At 42.1% G+C, this 24,261-nt stretch overlaps 1 protein-coding gene across 3 annotated transcripts in view; it reads left to right on the top strand.

Moving 5' to 3' along the window:
- CNTNAP2 (contactin associated protein 2) overlaps window positions 1-24,261 on the top strand; it is a 1,803,519-nt gene that overhangs the window by 1,263,772 nt on the left and 515,486 nt on the right. For all 3 annotated transcript variants that reach the window (XM_053266196.1, XM_053266197.1, XM_053266198.1), the window contains one exon: window positions 15,793-15,993. In XM_053266196.1, coding sequence (XP_053122171.1) covers window positions 15,793-15,993 — 201 coding nt within the window. The remainder of the gene's footprint in view (window positions 1-15,792; window positions 15,994-24,261) is intronic.

The raw sequence follows: 24,261 nt of genomic DNA, 5'->3' as shown, positions 1-24,261 counted from the left end.
GAGTATCTGAGGAAAAGCTCTGGAAGATTTCTTGACTAGGCTTTGTGCATGTGCAAAAGCTCATTATTGGGAATTAGTGTGCACAGAACGGCACTTAAAGAACCACAGTTACAGGTAATCAACTTGCCTCTTTTCAACTAAGATCCCTAACTCAAATCTGTATACAATCAAAGCTGAAAAAAGAATCATGTCATCAAATGAGTTGGTTTGATTTTTTTTGCACTGTAAATTAGTATCCACACCAGACATAGTTCTTAGCAAATGTGAAGTTTGCATTTGAGTCTTGCCTTACTACCGTGTTTCCCCGAAAATAAGACAGTGTCTTATATTAATTTTAGCCCCCAAAAATGCACTAGGGCAATTAGCGGTACATCAGAAATTACTGCTAGGTCTTACTTTCGGGGTAGGTCTTACTTTCGGGGAAACAGGGTATTGATTCATAATGATTCGTTTTCTCTTTAACTTATATTACAAATGATATCTTCAGAGATTAATAGTAGGGCTGTTCACATCAGTAAAATCAGAGCTCTAGCATCAGGGTTCCCTTCTCCCACCACTTGTGCACTATACTGGAACACTTGTCCCATGATCTGACACTGCCTGGTGGGGAAGGGAGCTCCAACATTGGAGTTCCAATTTCCCTGAAGTGCACAGCCCTAATTAATAGAGCCATAATAACACTAGTTCTGAATTCAATTTAAAAGAGACTACAAGATCCATCATTCATGGTATGTGGTGATGGGGAAATGCTGCTCATTGTATTCAATTTCTACTGCATGCAACAGATATTTGGATTATAAGGGGGAGAAAAGATGTACAATATTTGAAGATGAAAGGGAAAAACTGGTCATCAAGTGCAGTATTACTTTTGCCTTCTGAAGTGACCATCAGCATGGAGGTCGCTAATACATCCACGGAAATCTTAAACCAGGCCTACTCAACTTAGGCCCTCAGCTATTTTTGGACTACAACTCCCATGATCCCCAGTACAGTAGCCAAAAGCCAGGGATTAAGGGAGTTGTAGGCCAACATCTGCAGGAGGGCCAAAGTTGAGCAGCCCTGTCTTAAACAGTGCCAGCTTGAGCACTGGTGCTGCCTGAGGCAACGCCAAGTGGCTGCTGGCCACACTCCCTGATGGTAGCCCAGTCTCCTGATGCTGATGGCAATCAGACTCACCCATCAGGGCCGAGGCTAGCCACATCTCCCTTGCCCTGGTGTCCTTTCCCACTCCCCAGTTGCCATAATTTCTGGGAATGCTAGAGAGGAGTTATACAAAACTATGGTGCGACCACACTTGGAGTACTGCGTACAATTCTGGTCACCACATCTTAAAAAGGACATTGTAGAACTGGGAAACGTACAGAAGAGGGCAACCAAGATGATCAGGGGCTAGAGTACCTTTCTTATGAGGCAAGACTACAACACCTGGGCCTTTTTAGTTTAGAAAAAAGACGACTGATGAGAGATATGATAGAGGTCTATAAAATCATGCATGGTGTGGAGAAAGTGGAGAGAGAGAAATTCTTTTCCCTCTCACATAACACTGGAACCAGGGGTCACTCCATGAAATTGATTGCCAGGAGATCTAGGACCAACAAACAGAAGTGTTTTTCCACACAACATGTGATCCACTTGTGAAACTCTCTGCCACAGGATGTGGTGACAGCCAACAGCCTGGATGGATTTAAGAGGGGTTTGGATGACTTCATGGAGGAGAGGTCTAACAATAGCTACCAGTCGGAGGGCTGTGGGCCACCTCCAGCCTCACAGGCAGGATGCCTCTTGCAGATACCAGTTGCAGGGGAGTAATGGCAGGAGAGAGGGCATGCCCTCAACCCCTGCCTGTGGCTTCCAGCGGCATCTGGTGGGCCACTGTGCGAGGCAGGATGCTGGACTAGATGGGTCTTGGGCCTGATCCAGCAGGGCTCTTCTTATGTTCTTAGGAGTTTTAAGTAAGTAGTGAGCAGCAAAGACAGTACAAAGGAGGTGCTTTTAGCACAGAGCGGCTGCTTCTGCTGCTGCCCTTCAGCAGCTAGATGACTTTTTCTCTCACTCTCTTTCCCCTGCGCACAAGCCTGTTGATGAAAGGTATGGAGGGAAGAGAAAGAGTGAGAGAAAGCTGACCACCTACCAGATGGATGGTGAAGGAAAGTGCTTCTAAGCCTAGAATGGTGGTTTCTGTTGCTGCTGCTTTGCTAGCTGGCTTTCTCTCTTGCTCTTTCCCACCATGCCTTCCATCAACAGGCTTGTTCATGGAGAGAGCGAGAGAGTGAGGAAGTGGCAACAAAATCCACTTACTAAAATGTGCTAAAAGTGCCTCTCTCACATTGTCTCCACCATTGACTCATATAAAACTCCTCTCCAAGGTAAGACAACTAGGACATGGGGAAGGCAGTGCCAATACCAACCTCAAGGGGCCAGGCCAGGAGGTCAGGCCAGTAGGTGGGAAGAATGGTGGGGTGGCATGGAGCTGAGGAGAGTTGGTGGCCATGACAGACAGATGAAGCCATGCCAGGGGGTAATAGGGGGTGAGAGGCCATTGTTCACTGTGACTCATGGGCAAGTTGCCCCTGGTCTTACAACAATGTGGTATGATACTAATGGTACTGTTACTTGTCTATTGCATTGCTCTTGCTTCCAAGGAGGCAGCTGCCATTTTGTTTTGGGGTGCAACTCAATACTAAAGGCACAGGCACAGTTTATTATTATTTCTTGTTTACACAGTCAGACAGGTGTTATTGACTGGTTTGTTTTATCCAGACATCGAGTCCTTCCCAAGGACCTGGGATGCCAGAATTTTATTGTCAATGGTTATAGATATCGTCGCAGAATCTAGGCTGTTCCCAGTAAAGCTGCTTTTTGTAATTGGCTGGTGGTGATTTCTGTGGCCCCTATGGTGTTGAGGTGCTCTTCAAGGTCTTTAGGAACTGCACCCAGGGCGCCAATGACCACTGGGATTATTTTGGTCTTTTTCTGCCACAGCCTTTCAATTTCAATTTGTAGATCTTTGTATTTGGTGATTTTTTCTATTTCTTTTTCTTCTATTCTGCTATCCCCTGGTATTGCTATGTTGATTATTTTAACTTGTTTTTCTTTCTTCTCGACTACAGTTATATCTGGTGTATTGTGTGGCAGATGTTTGTCTGTTTGTAGTCTGAAGTCCCATAATATTTTTACATCTTCATTTTCTTCAACTTTTTCAATTTTATGGTCCCACCAATGTTTGGCTACAGGTAGCTTGTATTTTTTGCAGATGTTCCAGTGTATCATCCCTGCTACTTTGTCATGCCTTTGTTTGTAGTCAGTCTGTGCGATCTTTTTACAACAGCTGATTAGGTGGTCCACGGTTTCATCTGCTTCTTTACTAAGGTGGCACTTGCTATTTGTGGTGGATTTTTCAACTTTTGCTCTTATTGCATTTGTTCTTAGTGCCTGTTCTTGTGCAACCAGTATTAAACCCTCTGTTTCTTTCTTCAAGTTGCCATTCTTAAGCCATTGCCAGGTCTTGGTGATGTATGATTTTCCACTTATATTGTGCAAATATTGACCATGCAGTGGCTTATTTTTCCATTTTTCTGCTCGGTTCTTGGCTTGTTCTTTCTTGCAGGCCTGCTTTGTTTCATTGGTGTTGAATAGTTTCACATTATTGACCATTTGAAGTGCATCTTCTTCACTGTCCTTGATATATTCTTCAAGGCCTCTTTTCTCCTCCTCTACTGTTTGATGGACTTGCAGCATTCCTCTTCCACCTGAGCTGCGAGGGAGGTATAGCCTATCAACATCACTGCGGGGGTGCAGAGCATGATTGATGGTCATGATTTTCCTGGTCTTACGATCTAGCGTCTCTAGCTCTGCCTGGGTCCAGTCTATTATTCCTGCAGTGTATCTGATAAAAGGTATAGCCCAGGTGTTTATGGCTTGTATGGTGTTCCCGCCATTGAGTTTGGACTTGAGGATTTTTCTAACTCTCCTGATGTATTCACTTCTAATTTTTCTTTTAACTTCAGTGTGTGCGATGTTATCAGCCTGGAGAATGCCCAAGTATTTGTAAGGTTCTTTCTCTTCCAGGTTCTTGATCGTGCTTCCACCATTGGGCAGTTCTATTCCTTCTGTTTTTGTTATTTTCCCTCTGTTCATTATTAATGCAGCACACTTGTCTAGTCCAAACTCCATTGTTATATTGCTACTGAATATACGGACAGTGTTTAGCAGTGATTTGATTTCTGACTGGGACTTTCCATACAACTTCAGATCGTCCATGTACAGCAGATGGTTGATTTTACTGGATGTTTTAGATTTCTGGTATCCGAGGCCTGTTTTGTTTAGTATTTGTGAAAGTGGGGTCATGGCGATTACAAACAACAGAGGGGATAGTGAGTCCCCTTGGAAAATGCCTCTTCTAATGTTAACCTGTCCAAGTGTCTCGCCATTGATTGTTAACTGTGTACTCCACATGCTCATTGCTTTTTAAATAAATATCTGAATGTTTTTGCGGACACCAGTTGTTTCTAAACATTTTAGTATCCATGTGTGAGGCAATGAATTGAAAGCTTTCTTGTAGTCAATCCATGCAACACTTAGATTGGTTCTTCTTCTCTTGCAATTTTCTAAAATCATTTTGTCAATCAGCAGCTGGTCTTTTGTGTCTCTGGTGTTCGGGCAATTTCCTTTCTGTTCAACTGGAAGCTATTATTATTATTATTATTATTATTATTATTATTATTATTATTATTATTATTTCTATACCGCCCTTCCAAAAATAGCTCAGGGCAGTTTACAAAGAGAAACAATAAATAAATAAAATAAATAAGTTTGTAGACATAAGGCTGGTTCACATGATCCTCCAGTGGGTCGGACAAGTTTGGGAGCTATGCACAACCCCTGCTTTGAGATTGTGTGCCCATACAATGCACAGTAGGAGGTAGGGAAGTGATCGTGTGCAAGGCCCTTTCTGGGTCGAAAGAAGGGCAACCTGAGAAGATCTCATAGGACAGGACTGGCCTGGAGAGATGGTCCTGCAGGTAAGCAGGTGCTAAGCCCTGAAGGGTTTTAAAGGTAAGAACCAGCACATTGAATTGGACCTGGAAGCAAATAAGTAACCAGTTCAGCGACTGCAAGAGAGGTGTCACACTATCATATCTCCTAACGCCCATAAGCAGGTGGGCCGCAGGTCATATTGCCCAACCGCAGATATGAGAAACTGTGAGTGCCGAAACAACGGATAATGAGGGCTACCTGCACTTCTCTTGAGAAATCCAACATGTGGGACAAAGCTTCACCCCCACGTGCACACACACACACACACACACACACACACACACACACACGCACGAACACTCTACTGCTTCTTCTGTGCCCCCTGAATATTATTTTTCTGGCACCATCACTCCGTAGGTTGCCATCCTGAATGCACATGCATATATCAGGGTCAGTTTATACAATCAGCAGAATCTAGCAATAAAGCTTTTCTTCGACTGTTCTATGTTCTACTTCAGGCTGAGTGTGGAGATGGCATGTTCCAATTAGCCTCCATGAAAAATCTCTCTTCACATATAACATTTGGATGAGGGAGGGAGGGGAAACTTCCTAAATTTCTCCCTGTAATGCTATTTGCCTTCATGTTAGGGAGGATTTTTGTTGTTCGGGTCCAGTTTGAGAGGGGTTAGGTATGTGTTTGCAGAACATCTGATCCATATAAAACACATGCTGAGATCTTTAGCCTGTACTAGACCTCTGCCTGTCCACAAAGCTTCCTTTGGAATCAGCTGCACAGCCAGCTTTATGCTTGTTAATGTGTGAGGGATATCCTTGAGGTAAAGTTACCTGGTACAATTGTGCACTTTAGTACTCAAGCATGTGACCTCTGCCACTTCACACCTCTGTGCATGATCACCGCACTTCTCAACTAGAGTTTCTATTTTCATGTTCCTAAAACAAAGGAACATGAATCTGCAATGTTCTATAATGTACCCAAGAGAGGGGCACAGGAAAGCAAAATACATATCTCGTTTGTTCAGCGCAGCCCACTTCTCACTTTGAGAATAATGACCTTATAGCAGGGAATGGTGCAATATTTTTTTCCCCCTTTGAAATTTACCTTGTGTTTGAAATAGGTCTTCTGAGCATTAAGCTAATCAGCAGCCTCCAGATACCTGCAGAATTTCTTCTCATTAGAGGAGATACCTTGTGCCCCCTGTGGAGGATCCATCTGCTTGGCTTTGCTTATTTTTAAACATATGACTGGAGCCAATTATACTGTATTGGTTCTTTTCCACACATGACTTCAGTTGGCTCCTAGCATTTTGCAGGGAGTATTTAGTATATGACTGAGCCAACAATTAGAAGTAAAAAAATCCCTCAGGGTGGGTAAGTGACAAAGGTGCAAAACTATGTTTTCTGTGGATCTCTCTTGTTCTCTGCTTAAGTTCTGTTTGTACAAGATTCAAAGAGAAATTTCATCATCCTTTATTTTCTGATCATGCTGACAACACAAAGTTATTTGGCTTTAAAAAAATATTTATTTTAAATGTATTATTTCTATGCATAGGCCATCTTTGCTCTCTGTCAGTTCTTGCTCAGTGCCAGAAAAGCTATGGTGCCATATGGAGTTTGTATTACTGTGGCTTTTTGATGTGTTACAAATTATTTTTGTGTTGATAATAATTATATTAAAAACACTTCTGACTTAAAGTAAAAGATTAATTATATCTAGGGCAACAGCATTCATTGCTCAACTGATCTGATTAAATTAAAAAAAAAACCTTTAAACTTGTGAAACCCTCCCCCCCCCCAAAATACTGAACAGGGGGTGGTGGAAAATCCAAACGTGTCCAATCCAGTTCGAGTCTGGTCCATATTTTAACCAAACCAGGCTACCATGTTTGGTGCACCCCCTAGAAATAAATGCAGCCTGCCAGCAAATTCTGGCTGGAAATGAGCGCGTAAGTGCTGGGGCGGGCCACATCCTCTTTGCATGTGATGTCATGAGCAAAGAGGGCACCAGTGGCCGGGTTCTTTGAGCCCTACCACACAATGGTGGCTCCTCCCCTGGTGTTAACTGACAGCTCTGCCCCTGATTTTAATAGGTGGAACCTTTAAAAAGTGTTCCAAATAAAACTGGAACTACTTCATATATTGAGCTGCAACTTATAAGATTATCATTTTAAGAATGATATGCATAAACTTTAATGGGTTCAGAGAAGGGCAACAAGTATACTGAGGTCTAGAAAAGTTCCATGAAGAACAGTTGAAGGTGCTAGGTATGCTTAGCTTGGAAAACAGAAGACAAAGGGGCAATGTGATGACCATCTTCAAATATCTGAAGCGCTTTCACATAGAAGAAGGAGTGACTTATTCTATGTGGCTCCTGAGGGCAGGATAAGAACCAAATGGGTTGAAATTTCAAAGAAGCAGATTTGGCCTTGATATTAGGAAGAATTTCCCAACTATAAGAACTGCTCTAGAGTTGAACAGTCTACCTCATGCAGTTCTCTTCTTCTATGGCTCTTCTTCTCTAGAACTTGTCAAAGAGAGGCTGTGTGGCCATCTGTCAGGGGTGCTGTAGTAGATTTCTGCTATCAGGGCTGAGCCATGGACAATGGTCCCTGGGTGGCATAAGGCTCAAAGCCAGGACTGGGAGAGCCAGGCAATGAGTTTGGGATCAGGGATTAAACCAGTAGCCAGAAATCAAGAACATGCTGGAAATCAAGCATATCGAAGCAGAGAGTCAGAAATAGGAGGGCGAACCAGGAGCTAGAGGATGAAAATGGGAGGATGAAGCAGAAGAACCAAAGGTCAAGTTGAGCACAGAGAGAAAAGGGTGAGATGATGGCCAGAAGTCAGGAACATGCCAGAGACTGAGCGAAACAGACAGGATTCAGAGGGCAGATGGGTAGCCTCAGATCAGTATTATGCCGGAGAACAAGCCAAGCATATAGTCAGAATCAGAAGTAAACCAATAATCAGAAACACCCTAAAGATTCCAAGTAGCCAGACTAAGAAAGAGACCTTTATCCTGAGAAGAAGCCTGCCTCTAACAGGAACTTTCTTATACTCTTTCTGTTGCCAGGAGAACCATGTTATGTGGGGTTGGAGTTTTCCCTGCCACCAGGGCGTTAGAGGGAGGAAGGTACTGGAGGCCTGATCTAATTTTGACATTAATGCATATAACTTTTATTAAGGCAAGGGTTACACAGGTTAATATATTAAGCACTGGAAGCAATGACAAATAATAATGATGATGGCAAAAATCAGAGTAGCAGCAACAAAGACAAAAATTGACATTTCAATAACAAGACTCAATGATGTACCTCATTCATACGTTAACCAATTTTGGAGTTGGCCAGACTCCTATAATTAGTTGGTACTTGGGCTTGGTTAGGACAGAGAAGCATGGTACATGCATGTCCTGGTTTCAGATGGAGGCTTCTCCACTTTACTCTCCCAAAGGGCCTCCTTTATAGCCAAACTTCAAAGGAACATCTTCCTGGCATAATCTTCTCCAGATCACCACACTTCTGGAGGTTGTGGCAAAAAGACCCACTTACTCCACATGCTGGAGAGTCCCCAAGGTTTCATCTGGGTCGGATTGGTCCCATGAGGTCAGACTTTGGCAGCTAACTCAGGAGTCTCTTAGGACATGTATCTTTCCAGGAGAAGAGTTCTCTTGCTTCTTTGTGCTGATCTGTGCTATTCTTCAGTCAGTAACCCTGTCTATGTCATCCTTACTCTTTACATACACACACACACACACGCACACACACACACAATCACCCTCACCCTTTAATATTATGTATTTGCTTGTGCTGTTAAAATGACAGCACTGGAACCTTCTTCAGCCATTATATGTTCAAGCATGGTGCAAGGTTCCCATTGCTTTCCATTTATGTAGTTTCAAGGACAGCCAGCAATGATCCTTGTCTGTCACTCACCTTAGACCATAACCTTCTCCTTATGCACAGTAGTTAACAGAATCTTTTTTTAAAATGTCAAGATAATGTTTCAATAATTTATCATACCAGATATAGCTATATGATTCCCATTAATTGAGATGTAAATTAGCAGAGAATAGGCCAAAGTATATTTGCATGGGCTCCTGTGTTTTTAATACCCTCAACTACTGTACAGCACATCTGCTTTGCTAAGTGAATTTAGTACTCATGCAAAATGCCATATGGCTTCACAAGAGACTCGGCACAGTGCAAGCAGCCACAGCAATACAGGTTTACACAGACTTTTGCCTTTCATTCATTATTAACTATTGGAAGTACATCAAGGAAGCAATGTGTTGAATGCATTTTCAGAAGAGCTTGTGAAAGCTGCATCGAAGTCACACTTCTAAAATAATCTGAATTACTTACAAACTGAGCTCTTTTACCATTTTGACATAGTGGTGCAGGACAAATCACTGGTCAGGTCTTTTTAATATTTTTAAAATGCTTAGTTTTAGGCCTGTGCAAATTTGGATTCAAAAATTTGGATTTTATCCAAAATTGCCCCAAATCTGTAAAAATCAGTAAAATTCTTTTTTAAAAAATTGGATCAGTAATCTTGGAATTAATTCCAAAATATCAAAATTAATTTTGGAAATATTTCAGAATTTCAGAATTAGCAAAATAGAATAGGATTTTACCCCATTTTGGTGAATGGAGAAATGAAAAGAAAAAAATCACTAGAAGTCACCAGTTGGCCTTGAAATGTGCCATACATGTTGGGAAGGGGATCACGGCCTCCTTAATTGATTTCAGTTGTTTTTATTTTAATGTAAACTTCCCTGAGCCACTTTTGGAAGGGTGGTATAAGGAAGGAAGGAAGGAAGGTTGGTTTGAGATAATTGGTCAATCACCTGGCTTTTGGAGAATTTTTGAAACGTTTGTTAAAAATGGTGTTAAAATGGCTCTGTTTCAAGCCAGAACTTTACAAAAAGTTCTGAAACTGAAGACCCTCCTTGGTCCATCATGTGGAAGAATCTGCCCTTTGGCTTCATGAAAAGGTGTAACAGTATGCCCCTTCCTCCTGCTGTATATATCCTAAATGGATGGGCATACAGTTATGAAATATGGCATACATGAAGTCCATATTGGCAGGACTATGTGTTATTTCCCCCCCAAGGATATGGGTAATTCCTCTGATTTGGCGGGGGGGTGCGGGGCAGATTTGAAACCCTAAAAATAGGGATGGAAGGAAACAACTGGCTTGTTTCAAGCCAGAACTTTACAAAATATTCTGGATCTGAAGCCCTCCCTAGGACCCTCATTCCACCCCCATGTGGAGGGAAAAGGACGTTCTCTTGTTTTTATATTAATTTTTATCTACCCCATTGCAGAAGCACACAGTCAAAATGAAAGTACTTTGAATGTCTCTGTTTTGTGGTGAGAAACAATTTCTCACTTTAATCCCTTTCAAAAGGTCTGCCCTGCTCCTGCAATGGGGTAGAATAATATTATTAATAATATAAAATTAAAGGAATGTCCATTTTCCTCCATAAGGGGGTGGAATTCTGGTCTAAGGAGGGGGTTCAGATCCAGAATTTTTTGTAAAGTTCTGGCTTGAAACAAACCAGAATTCATAATGTTTAGCCATTTTAAAAGGAAAATTTCAAAATTTCACCCAAAATCAGGGAATTGACCCATAGTTGTTGTTTTTTTAAGAGTCCTGCCAATATGGACTTCATACATGCCAGATTTCGTAACTGTATGTCCATCCATTCAGGAGATAGAAAGGTGGGGGAAAGAGGCATGCTGTTACCCCTTTTCATGAAGGCAAAGGGCATATTCCTCCACATGCTGGTGGGATGATGGTCCTAGGGAGATTTTCAGTTGCAGAAGTTTTAATAAAATTCTAGCTTAAAACAAGCTAGATTTCACCATTTTAACCTTTTTTAAAACAAAAACTTTAAAAACTCTCCAAAAATCATGGCATTGACCTATTTTCTTAAAATCTGCTTCAGAGGGCCCTGATCCCCTTTCCCACATTTGTGGCACATGTCAGGGCTCTAGGACCAACTGCTGGTTTTTTTCCTATTTCTCCATTGCTCCTATGGGGAAAATCCAAATTTAAATCAGATTTCAGATTAAGATTATGAATCTGATCCAATATCTGATATTGCCAGAGCTCATCGAATCCAAATCCAATATTGACAATTTTGATTGGATAAAATCCAAATCTGAATTTTCTGAACATGTACAGGCGTACTTCATTTTCTTGACAATAGAATCCTTAGTTCAATTCACTCATTTTGAAGAATGTCCTAATTGGGCGGGCGGGCGGGGGGGCTCCATGGGATGTCCTGTCCTGTCCTGTCCTGTCCTGTCTTCTTCTTCTTCTTCTCTTAGCATGGGGCCTTGGAATTGAAGATTAAGACTTGACAAGATTTCAGTGTGAGGCTAAGCAACACCAAGTGATGCTGCTTTTTGTTTCTGTGCTGGCAAAGAATGAGATGCAGGAAATGCCCTTTCCCATTGCCATGCTCATGCAATAAGGCGGGGGCAGAGTTGTCCCGCCATCACTGAAGCAGGCACAGCGGCTGCCATTCCGGGTCCACTTCCACGTGGACAGGACCAGCCAATTGGGGGAAGGAGGCGGGCCTATTGGGCCAAGCCAGCCCCATTCTGGGCAGTCTCTCTTCAGCCGAGTACTGGGAAGGGTTGCTGGGAGATCGCTCTTTGTCGGGGGCATGTGGGCTGGCCAATCAAGAACACCGAAAGGGCAATCGGGGGGTAGCAGTCGGCATGGCTCCAAGGGGCTAGAAGAAATCAGCAATTGTGATGCGCAGCTCCTGGGACTGGCAAGTCGCAGAGTGAGCAGCAAGGGACTGTGCAGCTGGGGGCCTTCTAGGCCATGGGTGATCTTGAGCGGGTGGCATTGCCCCCTTTCATAAATAGGGGGCTTGAAGGTGGGAATTCAAGAGGGGGCTCCTAAGAGGGGGCTCCCTGGGCAGGTGACAACAACATGGGGCCCAGTCCTAGCCCCAGCCTGCAGCTTTGAACAATAAGGAGCATTCCAGGCTATAGAGGAAGGATCCCTGGGCAGGCGGCAACTGCAGGGGTGCTCTGTCCTGAGCGCTGGGCCGCAGCCAGACCCCAAGCAGTGTTGGTCATTTAATGTGTTGGCTAAGCCATTGTGGCATCCATTATTAAGGGTGTATATTGGCTCATTGGGGGGACATTTATTAATTCGTTGGAAATCTATTAATTCATTGGGTGGCATATTAATTGGGGCTTTAATTCATAATCATGTTCAGCTGGAGGGCCATTTGGGGTGGGGGTGGGGGGTCAAGGAACAACTCTTTAGGGTTTTGGTGGCCCGGAAGGCTAGGAATGGCCCCCACTTGGGGGTGGGGGTGGCTCAATTCACCAACTCAAAGCTTTGGCGGCTTGGGTGGGGGTTGGTCGGGCCACTTTCCCCTCAGGGGGTAAAGCCTTGTGGTGAGAGGCGGTCAGGACATGGTGCCTGACTGAATCAGTACCTGGCCCTTCACCCTGGTGTGGGTTGGCTCTCACTAGGAAGGACCTCCACGCGGGAGGAGTACCCGCGCTCTGGTGAGTTAGGTATCTTGTTGCAAGTCCTATTCACTGTACATCAATAAAGTGGCCCTAATTTACTCCAAGCAAGCGTGTCTTGTCTTCATTGGGGTCTGGGGGTGCAAACAGGTCAAGTTCGTTTTTTCCCCCTTTCAACCTTTTAAGCAGAACATAGTAAGCATTTCCAACTAGAACATTTTCAAATTTTCAGTCACAGGTAAAGGCAGAGGTAGAAAACAAGGAAGTAACTCCCCAATGAGTATTGTTCTGGGAAGGGAAGCAGGAACTGGGTTTGTGGCTTTGATTCCCAACTCTTCCCTTCTAGTTCCTCCTGTCCTCTTTTTGAGAGACTATATCTGACTTCCATGGACAATCACAAATCTTTCCTGAAGCATTAACATGGCATAATAGGGAAGGCTAGATTAGAGTTAAAATGTCTAAAAGAAGTGGGGCAAGTAGACGGGGGGCTGAAGTGCAGTGACGTGCTGAAGTCAATTGTTATGGAGGCTCAGAGTTGATAGGATGCAAGTTGATGAGTAAGGTACTTTGGGATGGTAAGCTAAGGCACATAGATGGGTAAGGCCTAGCATCTTTCAGGGCTCTTGTACCCTTAAGGTTTGCATGGGAGGGAGAATTCTGCCACTTGTGGGTTCTGCCATTACAACTCTGTATATTTCCCCATCTGTTGGGCTAACCTTAAAACTAACCTTAAAACTGTTGGGCTAACTTAAAAACTAGCTGCCAACCATACTGTAAAAAGGTCACAGTATTGGTAAGCATGAAACATCACTCAGATCCAGACAAGCTTATTTTGGGCTCATTTTGCCCATGGCCAATAAGCAAAAACCCATCATCATTTCCCACAATGATCTAATAAGCAGCATTATTACCACATCAAACACTGAACTTGGTTAAGTGCTTTATGATATAATAAATATTGACAGATAACAAAGCCTCTTGCAGCGTGCAGGCAGCAAAGTACAGAACCAGACTGAATAAACTCCAGGACCTCAAACCCTATATTACTTTAATAAAAATTAATCCCACTTTGACCCTGCAATACTTTATTAAAATACTCACATTTCAAAAAGAGAAGAAAAGGAAATTAAAGAACAGGACACTACAAATAAATGAGCTTAGAGCATTGAATTATGGAGCATAGAAATATGTTGCAGGATTGATTTGGAATAGTATAATAATAAATGTCATTTCTTTTTGTATGTTATAAATAAATTGTACATATATATTTTTATGCCTTGGGGTTAAATAGCTGCTTGGGTGCGTGTATGATTTAGATGAATGGGCAGTGGGTGGGGTGTCACTGCTCTGACTCAATTCAGAGCTCCTATGGCTACATTTAGGTAAAAAGGGAAAAGCTTGGAGATCCAATCATGGCTCTCCCACATCATTTTGTTTGGCCTTGAAGCCAATGTACTCTGGCAGGGGCAATAGCAGCAGATCAAGGAAGGCTTGTAATCCAAATTCAGAAATATGGCATTGTATAAGAGGAGGCAAAAGCTTCAGCCAAGTCTGGCCAAGAGCAGAAGAATTCCTTCCAACCTAAACGTGGTAACTAGATGGTCCCTGAGTGTTTTTTAAAAATATTTATTTATTTAGTTAGTTAGTTAGTTATTTAGTTATTTAGTTATTTATTTTAAATTTCTTATTTATCGCCTCCTCTAAAGACTCTAGGCGGTGAACAATAAAAACAATAATAGCAATAATTTTTTTAAAAAAATTAAAGGGCAAAAGCCTGGCAACAAAGGTAGGCCTTGAGAAGGGCCTTAAAAGCCACCAAGGAGCAGGCTGAATGGGGGAGAAGGGAGTTCCAAAAAAGAGGGGTGGCCACAGAGAAGGCCCTCCTATGGGCCCAGGCACCACACACTACACCAGGGCCCAGGATACTAAGAAGGGCCAACTGAGAAGACTTCACAGGATGGGATACAACCGGCTGAGAGAGGTGATCCTGGAGATATACAGGTGCTAAGCCCATAAGGGTTTTGTAAGTGAGAACGAGCACTTTGAACTGGACCCGGAAATGAACAGGCAACCAGTGCAATGACCATAAAAGAGGTGTAACACTATCAAATCTACAGCCACCCATGAGGAGGCAGGCCACTGCATTCTGAACTACTGTAGCTGAAGCTTCTGAATCATTTTCAAAGGCAACCCTAGGTAGAGATCATTACAGTAATCAAAGAGAGAGGTAACAAAGGCATGAGTTACTGTTGCCAGGGCCTGCCAAATGAGAAAAAGCCATAACTGGCGAACCAGCTGAAGCTGGCCAAAGACACCCCTGGCCACGGCCTCTACCTGCTGTTCAAGCAGGAGCCGCGAGTCCAGAAGGACCCCCAGATCACTCACCATCTCTCTCAAGGGAAGCACAACCACATCAAGAGATAAACTCACACCCAGCAATTGGCCAGATCACATAATGAACAAGAGCAACACGGAGGGATTAAGCCTGGGCTTGTTTTGGCCCATCCAGGTCCTTACAGCCTCTAGGCACTGAGCTTGCACATGAACGGCATCACCTGAAATAATAAAAGCTGTGAAGTCCCCAAGAGTATATTGTCTTAGAATGTAACATGGGTTTAGACCAGGGATTCTCAAACTTGGGTCCTCAGGTGTTATTGGACTTCAACTCCCATAATCCCCAGCCTCAGTGGCCTTTGGTTGGGGATTATGGGAGTTGAAGTCCAATAACACCTGAGGACCCAAGTTTGAGAATCACTGGTTTAGACCATTCGGTTTGCTATGTGTGACTTTCAGAATGTAAGTAATAAAAATCTAGAGGGACAGATTGGATAATTTGTTCCTAATACAAGAATTCATCCTATTGGTTGAACTGCACTGCATTTTGGTATGGGTGAATATGTATATTGTTATACATCTGTAACATATGTATACATATATACATATACATCTGGGAATATAATAAAGATCATATCTATTTATAAAAACTCATCCATCGAAAACCCATCTATCATAAATGCTAAGATTCAAAGGAGATATGTTCACTGATTATTTCAAAATGTAAACTGGTCATCTTTGTTTGACAAAGGACTTTTTAAAAATAGACACATGGTTAGCTAACGTACATATCCTATGCAACCTTCCAGCCTTGCATAGCACACCTCTAATACTTTCTTGATAATTATACAGTGCCAGTCTTGATAATTATATAGTGCCTCCTATTAAGCTCTGAAGATTCTTTAAATGTATCTACAAATAGCCCCCTCCTGATTTGTTGTCTTTATATTTCTTCCAGAGGACAAAGTATGGACTACCGTGAGTCATGACTTGCAGGAGGAATTTCGAGTAGTGAGCAACAGACCAGAGAAGCACGCTTTGCTACAGCTTAATTATAGTGCCACCATGGATCAGATCTCAGCCATCACCAGCAGCGCTGAGTATTGTGAGCAGTTTGTCTCCTACTCCTGTAAACAGTCAAGACTGCTGAACACCCCAGGTAGGCTAAAAATGGAATGTCATTGTTGCCCTCTTCTGGTTTTGCAATAGGGCCTAAGTAGGCTAAAGGTGGAATGAAATGGCTTTTTTCCTAAGCAACTTGCCTGGTTTTGCAATGGGACTTGTTAAGCTGCTTTGGTTGCCCCTCTTACCCCAAACAGTGAAAAGGTCCAGGGGGTTGCAGTGCACCTTGGAATTTGCTACCCTTTGGAAAGAGAGTCACTGCAGACTGATGGTGCCTTTGTAATATTTGGTTTACTTACACAAATATATAGGTTGAACATTGGACAGAGCGGTGACATTGGGGGTAGCCCATGTGGCATGGACCCCCAATGAATTGCTCAGAGCTGCAAATCTCATCAGCTACCACTCTCTTCCATGACCTCTTCCAGAAAGGAAGTGCAGCAGTGGAGGTATCCACACAGAGCAGGGGAGAGAGCTCTTAGCTTCACCTAGCTCTCTGCTGCTTCCATCTTCATAGGTGTTCTATTTTAATATTAGAGACCACACACACACACACACACACACACACACACATTCTTGGGATTGATATGATTGAGTTTAATTCTCAAAAGTTGGCCTGTGGGCCTGGGGCCCGGTTCTTTTAAATACCTAGCAATGCCCCGTTGGACAAAGCTGCAAATAGCAAAAGATTCCTAAAGGTCAGCAACCAGTTACATCAGAGAACCCAAACTATGCATCTGAAGATGCCTCCACTCTCTGCTTGGCTCATGCATCTTCAAGGCTCTTAAAATTATTTCCGCTTTGTCTCACCTAGCAGCTGCCTTAGTGCCTTTTTACACAGACTTAACACAGGCACATCTCCAGGGGAAAGGGGGGATGGGGTATTTCTACACTTTCACATGAGTGTCTGCCGTGAGGTGGGAGAAACATGACTTCTGCAAAATCTTAGCTGAGCCATCAGCAGTAATATTTTGCAGAAGAATTGACCAGCCAGCTAACTGCCAAACTCATAGCAGACTAAGGCAGCTCGAATCCATAGAACTTGTCTCATTCAGGCTCATCAGTGTGACTCTATGAATCCAGCCACGTAGGAGGAAGAATATCTGAACATGAAACATTACTCTTCATTTTAACTACCTCATCCATATTGAACAAAAAATTGCGTCCTTCAATATTGTGCTGCCGATAAGGGGTTTATTTAGTGTCCCCATGTGTTTTACCATCATTTCCATAAGCACTTAGTTTTAATGCAGTGACTAGGAAAACAGTCTTTTCCATTCACACAACTTTTCTTTTCTCCTCTCCTGCCCTTGTATGCTTTTTAAAAAAGAGTTTCTCCTTCCTGTTGCCATCTTCTTTTTTGTTTTGTTTTAGAAGGGCACTGATTTCTTAAAATGTGAGGTGATAGATCTCAGGCATTTCCTTGCAAGCCATGCCATCTGCCCTGGAAATCTGACCCCCTCCCCCATGTTAAATGTGTGAGGCTGGCTTCACTGCAGTGGCTCAGCAAAGGAACGGCACTATGTCCATGCTCAGAAGCATTCTCTTCATAGCATTCCACATTTTCTCAGGATGGGTTCTGCAGTTCAATTCTTTGTCCAGGTCTGAGTTTGAGCCTTTTCAAATGTGATGCAAAAGTCAAGGGAACAAGACGTGCAAATGCCTCCAGCTCTGTGTTTCTGCATCTTAGATCTGGTTCAGACTTTTGATGGTCTCTCTAGCCTCATTCAGACATTTTAAAATTGCCCCGCTGTAGCTGTGTACAGTGGGTGAGAGGAAATCATGCCCTCCATTGTGTCAGTTAGCAGCAGGCCCCACTGCTTACACGTGCAGTGGGTCTTGTTGGAAGAGGGAAGAGCTGAAAACTTGATGGCAGGCACTTCCATGATTGCGAGACTTGGTTGGCCCAGTTTTATAAAGATCCAGCATGGTGTAGTGGTTAGAGTGTTGGACTAGTGTTACCAGGGTCTGCTGGACACATCTTTATGCCACAGTCCATTTCTATGCTTTGCTTAGTGGGGGAAATTAGAATCAAATGGATACAGACCTGTAAACAGCAAGAAAATACTCAAAAGTCCTGTGGGATTATGACCACAGTGTTGATGTACTGGAAGGCAAATTAAAAAATGGAGACATGAGTGTGAAAGCAGGTGTTTTTTTTTATTGAGGATTAATGAGATACAGGAAATGAAAAACTGGTTGGTTAAGCACATTACCAAGTTGCTGTAGTAGGAAGGGGGACAGAGGCATGAGGGTTAAAGAAAAGGGAAAGAGAAAAGCATTTGTCGTAGCTACCTGGATCTAGCAGGGGAAATCCTTCACTCTGGGGAGCTCAAGCATAAAGCGAGCTCCTTAGGTTGCACCCAGGCAGCCTGGGGTGTGGAGTCTGTTGGTGGGTTTGGCTGTTGCAAAAGCAAACGTGTGATCCCATGTTTGAGGGAAGTGTTTATAGGGAAAAACATACCCTAGGGTTTTAATTGACAGCTAGAGGAGACCACTAAGGGTTATGTTGGGTGGCTCCACTGTATACTCCTATAGACAAAGGAAGTTTTATGAAAAGAGTGATTGCAGAAACAATCACCTGAATAGGTTTGAAAGTGGGCACTTCACACATTCCGGAATATACTTGTGTAACTTTGATAACAGGAGGGAGGAAATGGGGTAAGAAGGTTCATGCAACCTTGAGCTTATCAATAGTGAAAGAAGGCTTGCATTCCTTTCCCTTTTGTCTCCTTTCAGCTTTAATTGGGTCTGTTCTTCATCTCTCTCTGCTTGTGCTCTAATGTAATCAGAGAGGGGCATTTCCTCTGGCTTGTCTCAGTCCTGTGCAAATGACCTGACGCCTCACCAGAATGACCTTTTGCCTGGAATTCAGCCAGCTTTCTCTTCCAAACAGACTAAGGGAAGAAAATGGCTAAGTTTGAGAGGTATACTGAAGCAAAGGGCATAGTGAGCATGGCTGGTACTGGGACCAGGGAGACCTGAGTTCAAAGGCCCATTCAGCCATGATACTTGCTGAGTGACTCTGGGCCAATCACTACTCTTTCAGCCTAACCTACTGTACAGGGTGGTTGTGAGGAGAAATATAACCATGTACTCTGGGCTCCTTGGAGGGAGAGCGGGATACAAATGTAAAAATAAATAAATGAGATAATGTCTGATTTGCATTTAATGGATACTTTTGTTGAAAAGCGGTATATAAATATTTGTTGTTGAATGAGGCTCCTATGATCACCCATGGAGCAGAAACATTTGAATTCCTATTATGTGGTTCATTATTGTTGTTGTTGTTTACACAGTCAGACAGATGTTATTGACTGGTTTGTTTTATCCAGATATCAAGTCCTTCCCAAGGACCTGGGATGGCTGAATTTTATTATCAATATTGTTGCTGTTATTATTATAGATATTGTCACAGAATATAGGCTGTTCCCAGTAAAGCTGCTTTTTGTAATTGGCTGATGGTGATTTCTGTGGCCCCTATGGTGTTGAGGTGCTCTTCAAGTTGTTTTGGAATTGCACCTAGGGTGTGAATTACTACTGGGATTATTTTGGTCTTCTTCTGCCACAGCCTTTCAATTTCACTTTGTAGGTCTTTGTATTTTGTTATTTTTTCCTATTTCTTTTTTTCCTATTCTGCTATCATCTGCTATTGCTATGTCGATTATTTAAACTTGTTTTTCTTTCTTCTTGACTACAGTTATATCTGATGTATTGTGTGGCAGATGTTTGTCTGTTTGTAGTCAGAAGTCCCATAATATTTTTGCATCTTCATTTTCTACAACGTTTTCAATTTTATGGTCTCACCCATTATTATTATTATTATTATTATTATTATTATTATTATTATTATTAATTTGATTAATTTGATTATGATTTTATTCCATTTTAATCCTTATTGTGTAGGTTTTATGGTTTAATGTTGTTTTTACATGTTTTGTAAACTGCCTTGAGATTATTTTAATGAAAGGTGGCATAAAAATGCAACAATCTATCCATCAGTGAGAAACAGCTGCTGGAAGCCTTGCAAACTTGATAGGCAGAATTGTGTCCTGAACATGCACCACTACCTTTAGTCTGATAACTTAGTAATCAAAGAAATAGTCACATTACTGTGTAGGTCTTTATTTGTTTTTTAAACAGTTCCAGAAACTGGAAACACAGAATTCTGACCTACACGTGTATCAAATTTCAGTCTAACATCAACTTACAGAGAAACTGACAAGTTAAACCAAAGGCTTTGCTTTGCCTGGCCAGTTAATTCAAAGTAAGTTCAAACCAAAACCAGAATCCATTCTATTTGTGAAGATCAGGAAAAACAGAATCTTCTCTTTGCTTAGGGATAATAAAAGACATTTGATGCCTTTCAAGAGTTAAAAATCTGGCGAAAAGCCAATACCATTACCATTAATTTGCTAATCCTCAGAGGGGGTAACTTTTCAAGGAACCTGCTGGTGCTTGCAAATAAATGCCCTATCATATTTTATTACTTCTTACTTAAACTACATCTGTTTCAGGTCTGGTGCACAGCATGTTCTCGGAATTAGATGTATTTTTGTATTTTTCTTCCCTCCACATTTTGCTTCTGAAAGAAGAGAAGGAAAAATACCAAATCAGATCATATTAATGCCTATTGGCATTAATGCGAATGTGACAAAAAGATACATTGTTTCTTATGTAAACAATCTGCTCTTCAGCTCTGTTCAGTAAGTTTTTACCTTTGATGCTCATTTTTGTCCCTGTTCCCCCTTTCTGTTTTAGAATGTTGTCTTATAATACACGATGGCATTCTCAGAATATGTGACTTCATTGTGTCTCCTCTCTAAGGATTTTCAAAATATATCACATTAGGCTTGCAGAATAAAAATAGGTTAAAAATGCAACTGTGTTTTTGCTTTTTTGTAAAGTGATGGTGTATATACCACATCACAATAAATTTCCTGCTCATATGCTAGCATCCAACATAGTCAAATCAACTGCTTGCTTCTTTTGTGTGTGCTTGAATCCACACATATAAGTAATAATGAGAATTTTGCCACTACTGAGAGAAAGCAGTACACTCTAGGATCTCTCAAAGGAGTCAGCAGCAGGGTCGACTCTAGAATAACTAGTTTGGGAGACTGAAGGGTATCAAAGAATGTTATTAGGGGAGCAAGGATTTTACTATACATTAAATACTTATTGAGGTAAGGTAATTAATGTTGGTAGGTTTAATATGTTAATAAAGCATGCTCGACATTTTCAAACATATTCAGAAATTGGGTCAGATTCCTCTTAGAAAATTCTGTCTTTTTTGGTTAAGACCAAACTTTCCAGTCTGCTTTCCAGGCTAGTTTTCTCTTCCTGTTCAAGACAATGTGGCAGGAAAGATTGTGGTGGAGAGAGAAGTCAGTACCAGATCAGCTGAAATCTGCAGGGGAGATGACCCTGCCCTACCCCAGAGATGACTCACTCCCCCTGCAGACATCATCTCACCCAGCCTAGTTCCTGGCCAAGAAGGAAGCTAAGGGTTTGGCCTGACTCCTGAGAGGCTGGAGGAGTCTCCAATTACCAGGTTGTACTGGCTTCTGCTGCTAGTTCTGTGGTGGAAGAGTGAGTGAATGAGGCTTCTTTAAACCACTGAGACCTTTAAAAATAATTAATTGAAGCTATAGGACCATAATATACAATGACTGTATTGTCTGACTCTTTGCTGTAAAGTTCCAGTCTTTACAGGTGGGGGAGTGAAATAGGGAAAGGGAAGTAATTTTTTTGGGAGGAGCACCTACTACCCGTTGGAGTTACCCCTGATAAGCAGACTTATGGGACTGCTTGTTTGTGTGTGCAGGAAATTGTGTGGTACTGTGGGAAGTATGAAAGGAGAAAGTATTGAAAGAGCGTTTGCATATTTATTTATGATAATCAGATTACAAGAGATGACCTGAGAGTCCTTAAAGAACTCAAGTGTGAAATTTCTGACCTCTTTGTAGAAATATATAACTTATTCCTATAATCAGGCTCTGTACCAGAGGACTGGAAAGTAGCCAAAGTTTTGATTTTCAAAAAGGGAAATTACAGGCCAGTTAGCTTAACTTCTATATCAGGCAAATTAATGGAAAGCATTCTCAAAGACAAACTGTTAAATATACAGAAGACTAGACCTGGTTGGAGGAGAAGCAGCATGGCTTCTGCAAAGGTAAATCTTGCCTCACCAAATTTTTGGAGTTTTTTGAGAGTGTCAACAGGCATGTGTATAGCAGTGATCCAGTTGACACAGTATACTTGGACTTTCAAAAAGCTATCTACAAAGTTCCTTATCAAAGACTCTTGAGAAAACTTAGCAGACATGAGATAAGGGGACAGGTTCATTTGTGGATTGGTAACTGGTTGAAGGACAAGAAACAGAGGGTATATATAAGTGATATGTAATGGACAGTTCTCTAAATGGAGTTCCCCAGGGATCTGAGAGGAGAGCTGGTCTTGTGGTAGCAAGCACAACTTATCCCACAGGTAAGCAGGGTCCGCCCTGGTTGCATTTGAATGGGAGATGACATGTGAGCACTGTAAGATATTCCCCTCAGGGGATGGAGCTACTCTGAGAAGAGCAGAAGGTTTCAAATTCCCTCTCTGTTTTCTCCAAGACAGGGCTGACAGAGATTCCTGCCTAGAATCTTGGAGAAGCCACGGCCAGTCTGTGTAGACAATACTGAGCTAGATAGACCAATGGTCTGACTCAGTGGCAGTTTCCTATGTTCCTATGTACTGGGACCAATATGTTTTAATTAATTCATAAACGATCCAAAAATTGGGGTAAGCAGCAAGGTGGCCAACTTTGCAGATGACACCAAACTATTTAGGGTAGTGAGATCCAAAACAGATTGTGAGTAGCTCCAAAAGGATTTCTCCAAACTGAGGAAGTAGGCAGCCAAATGGCAGATGCACTTTTGGAGTCAGGCAGTATGTAAATAAAATAAATAAATGTTAGCAAGTGTAAAGTGATGCATTTTATTTTATTCATTCATTTTTTAATTGTATTGAATTTCTATACCGCCTGATATAGAATCTCTAGGCGGTATATTGGGGCAAAAGAACCCAACTTTACATATACGCTGATGGGATCTGAGCTGTCGGTGACTGATCAGGAGAGAGATCTTGAGGTCATGGGGGACAGCATGTTGAAAGTGTTCACATAACCTGTGGCAGCTGTTAAAAAGGTCAGTTTCATGCTTGGAATCATTAGGGAGGGGACTGAAAATAAAACTGCTAATATTATAATGCCCTTATAGAAATCTATGGTGTGGCCACATCTGGAGTACCGTGTACAGTTCTGGTCACTATACCTCAAAAAGGACATTATAGAATAGGAAAAGGTGCAGAAGAGGATCAACCAAGATGATCAGGGGCCTAGAGCACCTTCCTTACGAGGTAAGGCTACAACATCTGAGGCTTTTTGGTTTAGAAAAAAGATGACTGAGGGGTGACATGATAGAAGTCTGTAAAATAAGGCATTGTGTGGAGAGAGTGTAGAGAGAGAAGGTTTTCTCCCCCTCTCATAACACTAGAACCAGGAGTCATCCAATGAAACTGATTGGCAAGAAATGGTGGTGACAGCCACCAGCCTGGATGACTTTAAGAAGGACTTAGATAAGTTCATGGAGGAAAATTCTATCATTGGCTACTAGTCTGAGGGCTATAGGCCACCTCCAGCCTAAGAGGCAGGATGTCTCAAAATACCAATTGCAGAGGAACAACAGCAGGAGAGAGAGCATGCCCTTAGCTCTTCCCAGAGGCATCTGCTACGCCACTGTGCAAAACAGGATGCCAGACTAGATGGGCCTTGGGCCTGATCCGGCTGGGCTTTGTTATGGAAGGGTGTAAGTGGTCTTGGGTAAATGTGCAATGGATACATGCTTTCCATATGCTTCTTCTTGGTCATATAATCCATACTTTTTTAAGCTGTAGCCTATGGCTAAGTTGGCTCACTTCCTTGAGTGATTTGCTTTGTATGAGTTCCAGTTCTCTGTCATGGATTTACTTGATCTGTAGCCTATGTTAGGCTTACTTCCATGAATGATCCGCTTTGCATGGATTTTGAGTTCTCTGTTATGGAGTCATTGATTGTTCTTCAGGCTAGAAACTCTCAGTTCAGTGTTTCCCATCTTCATAAATATTTGATTTCGTATGATACATTATTTGGTGACAGAAGACTTGCAGGCAAATGGAATAGCTGTATACCTTGAAGAAATAAAATTTATTATTTTTATTAACAACAACAACAACAACAACAACAACAACAACACATATCCTTTGGGTAATGCCCCCCTTT

The sequence above is a fragment of the Hemicordylus capensis genome, chromosome 6, assembly GCF_027244095.1.
Source record: "Hemicordylus capensis ecotype Gifberg chromosome 6, rHemCap1.1.pri, whole genome shotgun sequence".
NCBI classification, from domain to species: domain Eukaryota; kingdom Metazoa; phylum Chordata; class Lepidosauria; order Squamata; family Cordylidae; genus Hemicordylus; species Hemicordylus capensis.
The sequence above is the reverse complement of the archived record's forward strand: the minus strand, read 5'-3'. Positions and strand labels throughout refer to the sequence as shown.